Source organism: Myxocyprinus asiaticus, chromosome 24, assembly GCF_019703515.2.
Source record: "Myxocyprinus asiaticus isolate MX2 ecotype Aquarium Trade chromosome 24, UBuf_Myxa_2, whole genome shotgun sequence".
NCBI lineage: Eukaryota > Metazoa > Chordata > Actinopteri > Cypriniformes > Catostomidae > Myxocyprinus > Myxocyprinus asiaticus.
In genome coordinates, this window is record NC_059367.1 from 14,859,118 (window position 1) to 14,876,325 (window position 17,208).

A 17,208-nucleotide genomic window follows, 5' to 3' on the forward strand; every position below is an offset into this window, starting at 1 on the left:
TTTGCGCCACACAGTGAACATTTCACTTCACATACGGTCTAGTCGCACAAATATTTCAATGTATATGAAGCTCAAATCAGATCTGAAATTCCACCTCTGCAGATGGTCGAAACTCCACAGAGCCGCCGTGCATCACTCCATTTAAAACGACTGACCTCTGGTCTGTCATCTGTCGTTTGTCCGATGTATGGAAATGGGAGCTTCAGTCCAGTTAGACGAAAGAAAATGATGAGCAAAAAGTTAGTGAGTACTTTTCAAGTTTAAATAAAACTGAAAGGAATAAAAAAGTAACAAATGTTTTTAGAAAAGTAAATAAAAGTTCAAGTATTTCATTTAAACTGCACTCGAGTAAAGTACAAATCCCCCAAAATAATACACATGTATAATACTTAAGTATTTGTACTCAATTACTTTACACCCCTGCAAACACTTCAAAATGCACAAATACACAAAATTATATATTCACAGTGTAATCCACACATAAATGCTGAACCGATTGCATTAGTGCGGTAAAGTTAGTTTTAGTTTTGCAATTTTATTTTTGTACTCCGCTTCAAAAATGTAACTTAATGCACTTTTGTGATAAATTTTGTGACAGTTTTTTTAATAACTTTTTTTTTTATACAGTTTTTTCACAAATATGATTGGTATGATATGTTAGCACACATGGATGGTGTTTGTAATGCCGAAATTGCCAGAGTACAACCAGGTTTGTTTAACACGCCCCTGGGCACCTGTCCATAATTCTAGAAACTCTCCTATAAGAAATGCCTGTTAAACTTATTTAAACATATTTGAGTCTGTCATTGATGGAGGGCCTAGAGCACCCAACTCCCTTTGTATGTTCGTACCATGTAAAATACATTTGTGCTCAATGCTTCTGAATTTTTGGACAAAAGCGGCATTCAAATGATTAGACCATGCCTTCTCATGAAGAATAATTATGCAAGTAACTAAACACTATACCAGTGACCTTCACTAATTATAAAAAAAAAATAAAAATGAATGGACGACAATAGTCTAAAAAAACACGAGAATAAAAATAATTCATACAATCTTCAAGAGTTAGGTCATAGGTAATCCAAAAGTAATCTAAAAGAAGTAAGATTAGATAACCAAATATATAATACAAGAGATTATGTTACAAACTGCCATATAATATATACCCAGCACTGATTAGAGATTACAATGGCCAGGATGGCAAGCCAAGTGTAAACTACTTTTTTCCCCTTCAAATCATTGTGCGCATCTTCACCATTCCCTCCATCCCAAGTCCCTTCTCTTTTCATCCTACACTTTTATAGTCCCCCGTGGCCAAGTTGCACTATCTTTTTCTCTCCCTTGTTGCCTGGAGGCAGAGTGGGACACATTTTCTGTCCATTTCTACTTGTCTCACACCCTCACTCCTTTCATCCCTTAATACAAAGCAATAAACTCCCTTCATTTTGTTCACTCATTTATTTTCCACCTTCCTCAGAGGTCAGCTTTGCTCAACACACTTTCCTCCCACACCTATCCAGAGAATACTGTTAATTAAATTTTGACCTTTTCAATGGTCATATGTTTGCCATTCTGTTTCACAATGATCGTGTTTTCCCCCCATCCACTCATCTGTCATTATTTGTCTGAAAAGATGAATGTACATCATAATCCTCTTAACCAGGTAAGCTGAATAGATAATAGCTGTGCCCATGTAATTCGGTTCGTTGTTGTGCTAGGGCTTTCAAATCATGCAGTTCCAATCATTTCCATGTTATTTACAATGTAATATAAACACCATCCTGGGTGGAAGAATAATGCCAGTGCCATCAGAGAAAAATCAAGGGGAGAATGAACAGAGTAGCTATAAAAAGTATAAAAAGATATACAAGAAATGAGAAGTCTTAAAGGAAAGCATTTTATTAATAACAAAGATTTGCGAATACTCTGGAGCAAACAATCGTCTAAAAATGTCGCATATGAAATCTTTAAAATGATTAAATCGTTCTGTTTCTGTATTTACGTCTGACTGAAAGACTGTGAATTAGAGACCTCTGGTGGCGACTTTGAGTATATCACATTCTGGTTTACATAATAGACGTTTATCCGCTCTCTGCATAGTCAGCTTAGCGGGTAAGCTGTGTAAACAAAATCATCTACCACGCATAGCTCGTCAATTAAAAAATGTTGCAAACTTTCAAGCATTTCCACCAGTTAATGTAGTTGACGTTTGACAGTTTTATCCTGTCAGAAGAAAATGTGTTTTCTGGTGGGGTACAAAAAAATATCCAAAGGTGTCAAGTTGAAAATTAGCAACCATACAATGTGCTAACTATATATATATATATATATATATATATATATATATATATATATATATATATATATATATATATACTGATGGCTGCAGTTTATACAGTCATGTTGAGCTGTTGATAGGATATTAAGTTGTGTTGAATACACATAGCTATTTAATTACTTTCAATCACATCAATTATCAATTTGTGTCAATTTTCCTGGCCAGTATTTTTGTTTCCATAATAAAGGAAACCCAAAAGCAGACAGCAAATTATGAGTATGAGAGGCCTTCACAGAAAAAGTTTACATCAACAAACAAAAATCTGTAAGTGGTTAACCTTGCCGGTAATGGAAATGGAAAACTTTTTTCTGTATTTTTGGATAATTTTCCCTCTCGTCTGGAAACCAGTTTTGGTATACATAGTGGCTGGAAATATTAGCTAGGCTAAGCACTTCAGAGGCAGGATAGACTCATAGAGAAAGTGAGAGAGAGAGAGAGAGAGAGAGAGAGAGAGAGAGAGATGGAGATCCAGGAAAATGCAGGGTAAGGAAGGAGGGAGAGGTGGCTGTGACCTACTTATGGGGAAAAGCAAATCACACCCCAGGAACCATGTAGACTGACACACACACATGCATTTAAGCACACACATATATGGACACATATGTGATCACACACAAATCATATATAGACAGAGATGCATGCATGGATGTAAACACAAAGAGATGCACATAAACAGCCAGGCGCAGTCACACATCTCAAGTGTCACATCTTGGAAGTGGGTCAGCATATCCTATTTACTGCTGACAATTATGTACATGTGCTGTGCAGTGCTGACGAGTTGGCAACAGCTGTAGGATCCATTCCATTTTCCACTGCATTGGCCGCTCCAAGGCAGCTGTGACATTTTTTTAATGTGATCGATCGATTAACACATTTGCTAGATCAGAGCATATGCACAGCTCACTGTTAAATTAGCTGAACTACACCGGCTATAACAGTTTGTCCTGAAGCTGAAACACAGCCATGTGCGCTTAAACAACCACAAATTAAATTGTTGCTCAATATGTAATTTCTTGGGTGTAAATTCCATCTGTGCATTAGCAATTTTCCCCAAGGGGACAAAAATGATTCCACACGATGAGATTTAATTAGCTGCAGCATCATCTATGGGCTTAGAAACATTAGCTTATAGAGATTCAGTGCCATATGGGGAAAGAATAAGACACATTGAGTTGACAAGTTGCATTTGTTTTTTTCTCAAGTGGTGAAAAGTAATAGAATATGACTAAGTGTAATGCAAATGTAAAATTGAATTACACTGCCTGGTTCTGCACACCATATGTGCATAGTCTCTGACTGAGCAATAATTGAATAACATGAAAACATGATCATACAGCATAATATTTGACTACATTGAGTATGTTGTGAAATAGCTTACTAAACAATTATTGCTCTTTACCCTGCCGAGAGAGAGAGAAAAAAAACAGCTTAAACCAGCCTGGATTGCTGGTCTTTACTGGTCTCCAAGCCTGGTCAAGCTGGTTTTTTGGCTGGCTTTTCAGGAATTTATGCCACTTTTCTGCTGGACAGCTGGCTTCCCTACTACACCAGCTGAGCACCAGTTTGACCAGGGAGACCATTTAAACCAGTTAAGACCAGCAAACAAGCTTGTGCTGATTTTTTTTCAGCGGGGTCAGACCTATTGTATTATAAGGGATAAATCAAAGATCCCTGGTTGTATTCTCATGCATGTGATCTTTGACTTGTTGTTTGTCTCTAGAAAGAGAAAGCTGTGACTGTTATAGCCCTAATAAATCAGAAATCTCAACAGAAGACCTTTTACTGTACAGTCATCCATGCAAGCGCAGTCAAACCTGGAGACTTTTAAAACTAAAACAGCAGAGATAACAAAGCCAGCTCTGTAACTGTCCTTAAAAAAACCTTGTGCTTGCAGGCTGTCTTGTGATCAGGGCTTGTAATCAGAAATATACTGAATATTAACAGATCTGAGATGGGAGACAGATCAATCAGCTCTGATGGTACAGACAGTCAATTGCCATGTTGTGACTGTTAGCATCAGTTGCTTTTATAAAATGTATGTGCCAGTGGGTCGCAGATCTGTTCTGATAGGGTTGCAGACAGCAGTTAAAAAAACAATGCTAAATGCAAATAATAAAATACCTAATTCATGTGTTGAACTAAAATAATCTACTTTTACAAGGGTGGAGAAAACGCTTCTCATATCTTATTTTATTTGTATTTATTTGTGTATGGACAATACTAAAACATGATTTCAGCAAGAAAGAACTGAAAAAGATGCATTGCACATAGAGATTATAGCACATGCTAATTGGCATCTTCCCATATAATCATGCATACGTTAGGATAACAAATTAAACAGGCTTAGCAACTTTTCAGAGGGAGAAACCACTCTCCATTTATTGTCAATGTTTAAAGGCTGTTCATCCAATCAAACTTTTTGGTATTTTGTCACAATTTAAATTGCCACTTGGTATAAGCAAATTAAGCAAATTAGCCAGATGCCAACAAGGACATGTTGAGTGAAATGCCTTCACCCTCAAAAATCATAAAAAAAAGGTAAAAGAAAATAGAATTAAGAATGCATTAAGACGAGGTTAGGTTTAGTACTGTTGGGTCACCACTTGATGTCCAACGTAAAATCTACGTCTTGAAGCACAACCATTGGAGAACCATTGGTATCCACTATACTAACACTTCTGTATTACATTTTGTGAATAAAGTGATTCTAATAAGATAATAATTATAGGCTAACACTTTAAACTTAAGAGTCCTTAAACTTAAGAATTATGAATAAAAAAATAATTAAAAAATAAATAAATAAAAAAAGACTTAAAGGTGTAGTTTAAAACAAAATAAAAAAAAAATACAATTCTTTACTAATTTACTCAACCTCAAGTTGTTCCAAACCAGTATGACTTTCTTTCTTAAGTGGAACACAAAAGGAGAATGTCAGGCAGAATGCGAACCTCCATTCACTTACATTGTATGGAAAAAAAAAAGATGGTGATCTAACATAGAGGTGAGACTAACATACTTCCTAACATCTTTTGTTTTCCATAAAAGAAAGAGAAGTCATATGGGTTTACAGTACATAAGGGTGAGTAAATGACATAATTTTCATTTTTGGTGAACTATCCCTTTAACATGGAAGTGCATTTCATAAAATAAATTTATCACAGTTAAATGCATCCAAGGTAGTTAATATGAGAACAGAACAGGTTCGGCAAAGGGAATAGGATACAATGCTGAGTTTCACAGTACGTTTTGTATGTCTGTAAAGTGCCCTCTATCTCCAATTGGTGTCATGATGCCCACTTGAGCTACTGATTAAGTCAATATCAGCAATGGAGGGCTCAGGTTTCTCAAAATGGGTCAGATACAGTTGGGAGGAGGGGCAGAACAGACAATGAAGCCTCTTAACTTCCTTCCAGGTTGTGCCCGGATAGAAGACACGCGTTGTTTTCTTTAAGTTTCATGTAACATAATGCAGTAAACAAGACCACATATACAAATAATATGTTTATGGATGGTGACAGGTGAACTTTTGTGAATCCATCTGCTTGATCTATTTACACTGTGCTAGTGGCTTCTGGGTTTCTTTTAATGTCGAATTTGCAAATAGAATTTGAGATGACATATGTCATGCAATATTTTTTTTGAACAATAATAATGACTTTCATGTACTACTGGGAGAATTTAACCCTCCCAATAAGTTTACATTTTTATTTCTTTAGCAGACACTTTTATCCATGTCACCTATATGTGTTTTTTTGGGAATCAAACCCATGGCCTTATTGCTCCCACAATGCTCTACAAGTTGAGCTAAAGCAGCACTTCAATAAAATATTAAAGAATAACAAAATAATTAGCATAATACTGTGTACAGTATGTTAAAGGTTTGTACTGCTCCTTAATGTTTCACAATGTATGTCAATTACTAGTCTTGCAGACAATGCATTGCGATCGTTGAACCTGTTGCTTGGGTTCTGACTATTTATGTAACTACAACCAGAACAGTAAATCCTGGAAGATCTGGCAGAACCTTACCTTTCAGATAAAGAGGATAGAGTGACCCCAATCGACACCTTAACAACATCTGAGAGTGAACCCACTGGCTCCTCTTTCTTCCATGTCAAAGAGGGCATCTCAATAATGCATTAGCTGTGACATTTCGTAACACTTTAGAGGAAAAATATAGAAAAAGATCCCTTACTCTTTCTTTTGTTTATATTTCGAAAGGTTTTAGTTGTAATTTGTTGTAAATATATCAAGCTGGTGACACCGTGGAGGTAGATTAATGATAAATTGACTAAAATTAGTTATTTGCATTACTAAGCACAATTCTCCTGGGATTCACTAATAAGGCGAAGATCACCCTTTGTCATAATTGCCATAATAATGTTTGTGAGTGTTGATTAGAGCCTGTTCTGTAACGGAAATCACTCTAATATAATAATGCAGACAAATAAGGTCCAAACCATTTAATTTAAATTCAAAAGAGGTCTTTGCCAGGTTCATAATCCATACTTAATTAATTTCATGAGTATTGGCCTGTGTGAGACATGTTTACCTGTGTAATTTACTCTCTGAAGAGGTACTATGGCACTTGTTTTGGTGAAAGATAATTCAAGCGTTCAGACTGTTTCTCAATTACCTCCCATTGAAGCACCACACTAGCTGCTAATCATGTCACCAGCTACTGACACACCGAAAGCCTGACAGCTTGTTTAAACAAGGGTGTGTGTGTGTGTGTGTGTGTGCTTGAAAATTTTAAATAGATTTTCTGGACAAAGAGATAGCTTTTCAAACGGTTGTGCTTCACATTTTTATGTGGAGAGGGTATGTGTAAACATACCATCTTAATTCACTACTCTCTCATCTCTATACCTTGATCTTTGTAGCTATGACAACGTACTGCCTTCCAGCGCATTCAGCAACACAAAAGTGGGCTTCTTTCAGTCTTAAACATTGTACATGTTTCGTACAAGATCTGTACATCAGTCAAAATTGGTGAGTGTTTTTAACAATATTGTTGTTTAAAGTGTTTTAAAAGTCATGAACTCTTTCACATGCATAACTACACTACCCTTTTCCAAATTACTATGTGCCTTTTCTATAATAGCCAAATAAACCACATAAAATATGAAAGACTATAATGTAGATTAGTGGTTCTCAACTGGTAGGTCTGTTCTGATAAATGCAAATAATAAAATGCATCTATACGATCTAATGCAACTGTATGATTGTACATAGAAAGCAAATATACAAGCTTAACATCTTTTAGAAGGGACGAGAAAACACTCTCCATATGTTTTGTTGTTGATGTCAAAGGCTATACATCAGTCAAACTCTATGGTAATTTGCAGAAAATTCACTTGTCACTTGGTAAAGTGGCTAATACAATATTTAACCCTGTCTTTGTTCCATATGTTAGGCTCATAATCACACTTCTGCTGTTTATGCAACGTTTTACAATTCTGTAAACGTATTGTTTATGCAATAAGTTTTCCTATTCAGCTTATGGTAATAATTTTGCATATTGTTGGGCCTATTTTGATTCTGTGTTGGGTCGCCACTTGATGTCTAATGTAAAATCTGAAGCAAAACCATTTGAGATTACTAAGAAAATGAACACTTTGTATCACTTTCCACTGTACCTAGAAATATTCCATACATTAAAATCAAGTAAAGACTTGAGAGAATCCCACTTCAGAGGCTCTGTGCATTTGTGTATGACACTTATTTGATTTCTTTTGATTACATATTATTGTCCTCAGACAGCTCTGAATTAGATTAATTACTCTTGGGGCTGCGTTTCTTGGTAATATGAACATGGTGTTCTCTACTGTCTAACTCAATTATCTAAATGGAATAATATGGTCCCCTCTTTGCAAATCAACACGTGCCTGAACAGAACGTTAGCAGATTGGTAACTGTTGTTATAGGAACTGTCTCTTTCAGAAAATCTGGATGTCAATATTGCTTCTTTTTTGACAAGTTATGATGATATATACAACTATATATTTAATTATTTATAAATAAAAGTTCAGATTTTTAACCCTGAAACAGTCTTATTTGGGAAAAATAATTATGTCATAGTACCAGGGGCGTAGATTCCGGGAGGGATCTAACCCCCCCAATAATCAAAACAATTATACCATGATCAATGGAAACATGTAAATGCTTCACGCTGCAACCCTCCCAATGTTCAAGACAAATCTACACCCTTGCATAGTACACCTTATAACAGATGTCTTTTCCAATAACTCATTACATGTGCAGTAACGCACATGTACCCTCCTAACAAGTAACAAATTGTAGAATGAGAATGTAGAGTGACTCTTACAGAGCCTTGAATAACAATAAATCTGAGATTAAGAGTTGTTAGGCTTCTTAAAGTGAAAATTTTCTTGAGAAGCCTACTTATTTGAGTCTTATTTTTCTGATCAGAGCAACTCAGTTCGATTGTATTCATTAAGAATATCGGGTATTATGGCAATTGGAAAATGAAATAGGGCTAGTCATTTTCTTGTCAGATTTATGTTTTGTTCTCAGTTACTCATGGACATAAAAAAAAAAAAGATTTGATCAGTGGAGATAAGAGTTAAAGAAGGATGGAAATGGCAAACGCAGCTGAGAATACTGCTCTAAACTAGGTTACCTTAGTCAACAGTTGTGAATTGTGTTAAAACAATCACACCTATTCAATGGGTAGGCCACTAATCAAGTTAGGATAGTCCCATTTGAATAGGGCAGAGTGCCACCTCCTTTTAAGTGGCACAGATAGTTGTGATCAACATTTAATTACACTGCCTGGCCAAAAACAAGCTGCATACTCGAATATTCTGTTGGACTGCCTTTAGCTTTGATTATGGCATGCATTCGTAGTGGCATTGTTTTGACAACCTTATGTAACATCACAACATTTATTTCCATCCAGAGTTGCATTAATTTTTGGCCGAGATCTTGTATTGATGATGGGAGAGTTGAACCACTCCGTCAAGTCTTCTCCAGCACATCCCAAAGACTTAAATGGAGTTAAGATCAGGACTCTGTGGTGGCCAATTCATGTGTGAAAATTATTCCACATGCTCACTGAAAAACTCTTTCACAGTTTGAGCCCTTTGAATCTTGGCATTTTCGTCCTGGAATATGCCCGTGACGTCAGGGAAGGAAGAAACCCATTGATGGGATAACCTGGTCATTCCGTACATTCAGGTAGTCAGCTGACTTCATTTTATACCCACATAACGTTGCTGAGCCTAGACCTGACCAACTGAAGCAACCCCAGATCATTACACTGCCTTCAGAGGTACAGTGGGCACTATGCATGACGGGTGCATCACTTCATGCGTTTCCCTTTTTACCCTGAAGTGCCCATAGCTTTGGAAAAGGATAAATCTGGACTCATCAGATCACATGACATCTTTCCATTGCTCCACAGTCCAATCGTTATGCTCCCTAGCAAATTGAAGTCGTTTTTTCCAATTAGCCTCACTAACAAGTGGCTTTCTCGTGGCCACACAGAGTGATGTGATCACAATGTGATTAAGTCACATCGTAATTAATGTGATTAAGTGATCTCTGATCAGGATCATTCAAGAGTTTTTTCCAACCACATTTCTTCCACGAAGTTGACGGTTCACCACATTTCTTCCACGAAGTTGACGGTTCACCACTATCCTTCCAGGTTTTAATAATGCATTGGACAGTTCTTAACCCAATTCCAGTGATTTCAGCAATCTCCTTAGTTGTTTTCTTTGCTTGATGCAGGCCAATAATTTGCCCCTTCTGAAACACAGTAACATCTTATCCACGACCACGGGATACGTCTTCCAACATGGTTGTTTAAGAAATGAGAAGCTACAAACTGCATCAGTTAGGGTTAAAATAATTGTTGCCAGCTGAAACATATTAATCACTGCAATAATGATCCAATCATAGGCTCCTAAGTATTTGCTTATTTAAATCCAAATGGCGACTTTTTTTTTTTTTTGGCCAGGCAGTGAATATCAGCAGCATTTCTACCAGCACCACACAGGTCACTCTATTTAAATTAACTTCTGAGTAAAGAAGTCTTTTGATAACTTTTTGGTGAGGCTAAAGGCTTATAACTATTCTCTATATAATGGTGACCGCCATTTAAAAGGTACATTAAACGCAATCGGACTTTCTTTACTTTATTCCCAACACTGCCCTCGTGTGGATATTCATAACATTTGCAGCACTCTTTTTCTGAGAGAAGAGCGTTAATGTCCATTGTAGATAATGCTGACAGTAACTGGAACAAGTAATTGAATCATTCAGCGAGATTATATGTGGCACCTTTTACCTCGTGGGATATGTAATATATTAGGATTTGGATCGTATACAACGTCATTTTGACATACTAGTTGTTGTTATTATGCTGTTTTAGTAATAACTGGGTGTCACTGTGGTTATCAAGCGTAAACGTATGTTTGTATGTCACGAGAACAGTAGTTTAATCCCAAACTCGTCTGTCTTGTTGTACTGACCTTCGCTTGGTAGCTGAAGCACCAGTGAGCTTGCTGAAGTTCTTCCATGTCGAATTAGCCTGAATTTGTCTGTCAGTGAATGAGCACCTATAAATATTCAAAAGCCTCCAAGGCTGGAAATATGATAAAATAGAAGGGTTCAGAATATATTCATTACTGATGTTTTAGCATTTCTTCAAGCACGTCTACAATTCAGTAGTCATGCTGGTGTTACCTGCAAACTATCTTGCAGTGCAATAACAAAAGAGATGAAAGCTGATCTCAGAACAGTTATTGACTTTTATAGGCCTACCTGAATGAATATGAACATCAGCACTATAAGATGTTTCATGTTTACAGATTGTATTTTGGTAGTTGATGCATAAAATAACCATTCATATTATTTTAATCAATGTCAAGATGTTGCAGTTTATATGAACATATAATGTAAAAAGTACATATTAGGGACTGTGACTAGTCACATGTTCTCTTAAAAGGGATAGTTCACTCAAAAATGAAAATTCTGGCATCATTTACTCACCATCATATCGCCCCCCCCCCCCCCCAAAAAAAGAGCAGTGTAAAGGTTCCTTAAAATGCCTCCTCTTGTGTCATTCTGGTATTGAAGAACATAAGGGTGAGTAAGTGATGACAGAATTGTAATTTTTGGGTAAACAAATCCTTTAGTGTTCCCACTGTTTTTTAATTACCTGTTTGATGTCAGTAGTTTATTTAAAAGGTCCTGTAATGTGACAAATGAAAAGTTCATTTGTTTTTAAAAATACAAACATTTCATGTGGTCGCTCAATTAATATGGTCATTTTAAAGGTACAGTGTGTGATTGCTAAAACAGCACTGCTTGAGGATACCCAATCAGCATGGGTTTGAGAAAAAATATAATATTAAAATATATAATACAAAATGCAATGCTTTGTGGGAAAATATTAAAGAAAAGGAAAACATGCAGTCAGGTTCTTGGTTTATTAGAACAGGAAATGATAAAACAGAGCACCGTCTCCATGCTCAGTGACAGCCAAAACTGTTGACTGTTGACAATGAGTTGTCAAATGCAAAAATATGAGTGCGCGCATGTGTGTGTGTGATCTCTTTTTTGTGCGCTTGTGTATTTATGTCCTTTTGTGTTAATTTGTGCTGTTGATTTCAAAAGCATGCAGTTGACTGTCTGATTGGTTTACAATATTAGGCCACACAGTAGCATGTTGTGTAGAAGTACACACTACATCTGTGGAGTCAGACCGAGGCTGTGTTCATGCAGATAGTTCACTTAAATTACATTTAAGCACTGAAATTATTATGTACAGTGAAGGGGACACAACTTGTCATTTAATGACAATGGACCCGATAACACGAACAGCCTCCAGCGTGAGACAGAACAGAAGTCCATCACGGTTAACAGAAGACTTGGCTCTTTTGTAAAAAGTTTTTTTTTCTTCTCTCTCTTTCAGAATTTTTTTTTGAGAAATTCGCCTTGCACAGTTCATGAACCAGGATCACACACTGAAATTCAGGTCACAGTTGCAGCAAAATCATAATCATTGTCATCATCAATAAACTTCACACACCAGAGAGCAACTTAAATCACTTGCATGAAATCATAAACCATAAATCTAAAACATTACCACAAAAACAAACAAATATAAAAATGAAGATATCAGTACTGGCTATTATATTCAATACAATTTTACAAAAATGCAGGTATTTGGAGCTCCATTGACTCTGTTTTTGCTTGTTGTCAGATGTCAGGTTTTGCAGAGTGAAAGCATGTCATTTCTAAACAAACCATTTCTTTCGCACATTCTCTTTAAGGGTGGCCCATTAGTTCTGGCAGTTTGTGGCTGGGGGCGTGTAAAAATCTGGGCTTTCAAAGACAAAGAAGAAAAAGAAAAACAGCTATTCTGACAATGAGAATGCCTCGAGCACACTGTCCTCACTGTTCATGGTCAGCATTTTAATTGGAAAATGGAAAGTATGCTTTCTAAAACATGTGCTAGATATAGTTCTGTCCAAACAAAACAAAGGCAGAGTTTTTATGGCTAGCTCCATTTCTTGCTTGAGAGGGTTACAACATAGAAAAACAGTGAAACAAATCTAGTTTATTTTTATTTTTGAGGAAACACGTTTTATAGAGTTCCACAGCAAATTAAGTCCATTTTTTATATTGTGAATGAACCCAGGCAGTGCTAAGAGACACACAATTGTGTACAGAGCTGCACAATAAGAATCAACTATGTTTGGTGCAGTGTCAGAAATTAACTAGAGATTGGGACAAAAATGCCACTGTAAGTGACAAAAATGGCACAGATATTTAAAATGTTGGGTCAAAAACACCCCTGTAATGAATTCTTCTGTTTTTGATACTTTTTATATATTTCATAATATTCTATTCTCATAGAGGTAATAATATGTCCTTGACAGTCAATTCCAAGGGGTAAATATCACTCGTTAAAGGGATAGTTCACCCAAACATGAAAATTATATAATCATTTTCACACGCTCATGTTGCTTAAAAGCTATATAAATTTCTTTCTTCCATGAAACACAAAAGGAGAGGTAGAATATTAAGGTCTGTCACCATTCACTTTCATTGCATTTTATTTCCATACAATGAAAGTAAATGGTGAATGACGTTGTCATTCTGCCAAACATCTCCTTTTGTGTCTCCTTTTCTTCTGAAGAAAAAAAAGTCATACAGGTTTGGAACAACATGAGGGTAATTTTAAGGTGAACTATCCCTTTAATAATAATAATAATAATAATAATAATAATAATAATAATAACAAAACACTGATTTTGTGGTTGTCCCTAGGGTTCAGGGTTATTCTGGGTAATATTACATCATGAAATGCAGTCAAATCTTTTGGAAGATGACTTGGACTGGTTGTGCTTCTTTACTTGATTGATGGCTTCTCTTTCTTGCTCAGCCCACATCTAATGTAATTTCTTTTTAAATTCTGGCTTTAAAGAACTGTGAGTAAGCAAGTGGGTGCCTGCATCTCTGCACATCCACGTCTCTCATGATCATCTCTAGGCCTTATCAAGCCAAGATAGACTTAGCGTAATCATGCATGTTCTGCCTAATGGTGCAACAGAGTGAGAAAGCACAAGAGAGGGAGGGAGGGAGGGAGGGCGGGCGAGAACACGCATGGGTGGGCAGGTTTTTTCAGCATGTAGAGGGCCTCAGTGAGGGGATGAGGAGCCTTATCATGAAAGGTTAGACCATGACATGTCAAACCCTGTCAGGCGTCGAGTATTATATTTAATCCAGAATAATCAATTTACTTACTCTCATGTTGTTCTAAACCTGTATGACTTTCTTTCTTCCATTTAACACAAAAGGAGATGTTAGGCAGAATTTTAGCCGTCATAATTCACCTTCATTGCATCTTTGTTCAATACAATGAAAGCCCAACATCATCTTTTGTGTTCCACCAAAGAGAAAAAGTCAACAACATGAAAGGAAGTAAATTATGAGATAATTTTCATTTTTGGATGAACTGTTCCTTTAGGTATCCTCTTAATGTGCAGGAATGCCCTCTACTGGAGACATTGGTGTAATGCTAGGTGAATTATGGGTTCCCTCACGGGAAGAAAGCAGAGATAACGTTGTTCAGTGAGAGGTGAATGAATTGAAAATTTCACTTTTTCTTTCATGCCTCCTGTGCGGTTTTCAACCCTGAAACAAACACTAATCAAAAGCGAGCCAGAGGATCCCGAACAATAGTTTAAATGGGCACAGTGCCATGGGGAGCCATGAGGGTTTGATTTTGTTTGCTCTCCATCTAAATGTAACATTGTATTCAATCTGCCCCATGATTCTGTGTGGCTTGTGAAAGCTGGCAGTGAGTGGGGACCCAGATCTGTCCGATCTGTCTGGCTCCTCATTGACATTCTCCTGGGCTGGGCCGTTGGCTTGATCTCTCTGAGGCCATGACTCTTAACGGCTATTTGTTGTTAGGATGGTCTTCTCTGGCTGGGCTGCACAAAGAGGCCCACTGTTACTGAGACATTCTGAATGCAGCTCCCTAGCAGCCTGACTCTGCTCAGACAACCAAGCTCACATTCTAGTCAAAGGACTGCAGAGAGAAGGAAGCCAAAGAGAGACAGAGAAACTGTTTCAGATGCTCCGCTAAGGGTCCTTTCAGACAGAACACGTTTTTCTTAAAAAGCTAGATGCAGCACAATGAATATTACAGCATGTAGGCATCTAGAGACATGGCATGTTTACATAAAAACAATGGTTAAACGGTGCAGATGGATGCAATAACACGTTTGCTGTGAACTACCCCAATTCACTTCTCTTGCAAATGTGTACATAACACAATAACACCAAAATATTTAACTTAGTTTTGGAAATGCAAAATAAATGGGTCCACCCAATAACAAACAGTACATCCCTGTACACAATAATACTAATTTCAACAGTGCTTCCCTGCTCTTTCAATCAATAGCAGCTTTCTGTGCTACTAATGCTGGTGTCCAGAAAGCATGGGTTGATTCATCCATGATTGTTGGCAAACGCTCTTCTTCACCCGTCTGCATCTGATAAAACAGCACACAGGTCTTTAGATAAAGTCAAATGGCAGTTGTCTTGATTGCTTCCTTACACTTAACAGGGGTTGGGGAGAGGGGTAGTCAGTCAGTTGACATCAGATCAGGCAATTGATTTATGAAACTCCAGTGCTGGTCGACCATGTGGGTTTCTGTGTACACATTAAGTCTGGCCGATGAACAAATCTTTCAGGCTTAACCCAGGTTTGGCTGGTTCTTACACACACAAACAAACACAAGGAAGTTTGTCAGGGTTTGTCTGACAAAGGCCCCAGGATGCACACAGTTGCCTGTAATCTACAGGTACAAAAGTAAAGCAAAAAAAAAAAAGGTGAAAACGAAACAGATTGCATCCACTGAATGGTTTACAGGGTGTGAGATTACATAGAGAGACAATCTGCGACTGCTTCTGTTTGCTAAAGAGTAAACACAGTCGTTCGCAGGATTATGATTATGTTGTATTTCTCATCCCATCACCCAACAAATATTCCAAACCAATCCTTCCATTTCATTACACAGGGCGTGATAAAAGCCGCTAATGTGCTAACGTGCTAAGTGGCAACATGCCATGGGATGGGTGAGCAGCCTTGAGGGCTGTAGCTTCAACACCATCGACCATTAACTCTCGTTCTCTTTCACCCGGGTAATATATGGCCGATTTGTAATATCTGTAGTCCTAGTGCTCAGCCACTGGTGGGGGGTTTTAAAGACACTGGTAGGCAGTGAGGGAGGACAGGTAGGGCAGGATTACAGAAGGACAGTGAGTCTTGTCTAAGTCTTGAGGGTAATGGGATTCTGAAGGGTGTGAACAGGCCTGGAAAGTCATTGCCCATTAGAACTGCGCTCACTTACACTTTTCACCAGAAGATGGCTAAAGTCCTGTAGCTCACCAAGCCCCCGCTGGGTATGGAACCCTGGCCGCACTAATGCTGCATTTGTGCGTGGCTGAATTGGATAGGGGTGGTGGCCAGAAGGAGTTGCGTTGTTGGTATTAAAGTTGAGTCCGTCACGGGACCAACGCATATTTTCGCCATAGTCCATCTGCGTGGTGGGTGCTGACACCACCCTTCTACAGTCAGGGGAGTCCTGAGGGGTGGCTGGATAGTTGTACTCCCCAGCAGAGTTGCGGGTTGTTGGGGCAGATGGTCGCCCGCCCTGCTCCCTTTGGCTGGGTGGGTGGGAGAGGATAAGATAGCGCTGGCGCTCTGAATGTGGGGGAACATCGCCTGATCCCTCCTGTCGCAGGTATTTGGAGCTCAGGTATATGACTGCGGAGTTAGCTGGGCAGGGTGTCCCTGTTTGGGTCAGGAAAGTATGGGTCTGGTCCCAATCGCAGTCTGTAAGGTGAACGTTGGGAGTGGGACGTTTCTGCTGTAGTGGGGTCTGCTCTGGAGTGGGAAGTCCTGGGTCTATCTCCCCAGACTTTGGCCAACCATTGGAGAACATAGTCTCCATTTGCGAGCGAGGTCGCTCGCCACCGCTGATGCGTGTCACGCTGATCACAGAACCACTGCGGCCGTGTCCTAGCATGCTTTGCTCCTTGTCACCCTTGCGGCGAGTCCCCAAGCCAGATGCACCTCCTCTGGAATGCTGGCGGTGCTTAAGGCTCATTATCCAACACACCATCAGACCTGATAGCGCTGCCCCAGTGACAAATGCTGAAACTGCAGACATCACTAGCAGGTTCACCGACACCAAGCCATCTGGTTCCTCTATGAAACTCTCCTGCAGGAGACCTAAAAACATGGAAAGAGGAGCACAATGTTTGTGATACTTAGCATAAAGAGAACATTTATAACCAACAAAGCATCACAAATTGAAACT

The 17,208-nt window shown here is 38.2% G+C and overlaps 1 protein-coding gene across 2 annotated transcripts in view; it reads right to left on the reverse strand.

The window, feature by feature from the left end:
- Window positions 1-11,777: 11,777 nt before the first annotated feature.
- LOC127415235 (semaphorin-6B-like) overlaps window positions 11,778-17,208 on the reverse strand; it is a 195,040-nt gene continuing 189,609 nt past the window's right edge. For both annotated transcript variants that reach the window (XM_051653897.1, XM_051653896.1), the window contains one exon: window positions 11,778-17,120. In XM_051653897.1, the coding sequence (XP_051509857.1) occupies window positions 16,207-17,120 (914 nt within the window). In that variant the 3' untranslated portion in view covers window positions 11,778-16,206. The remainder of the gene's footprint in view (window positions 17,121-17,208) is intronic.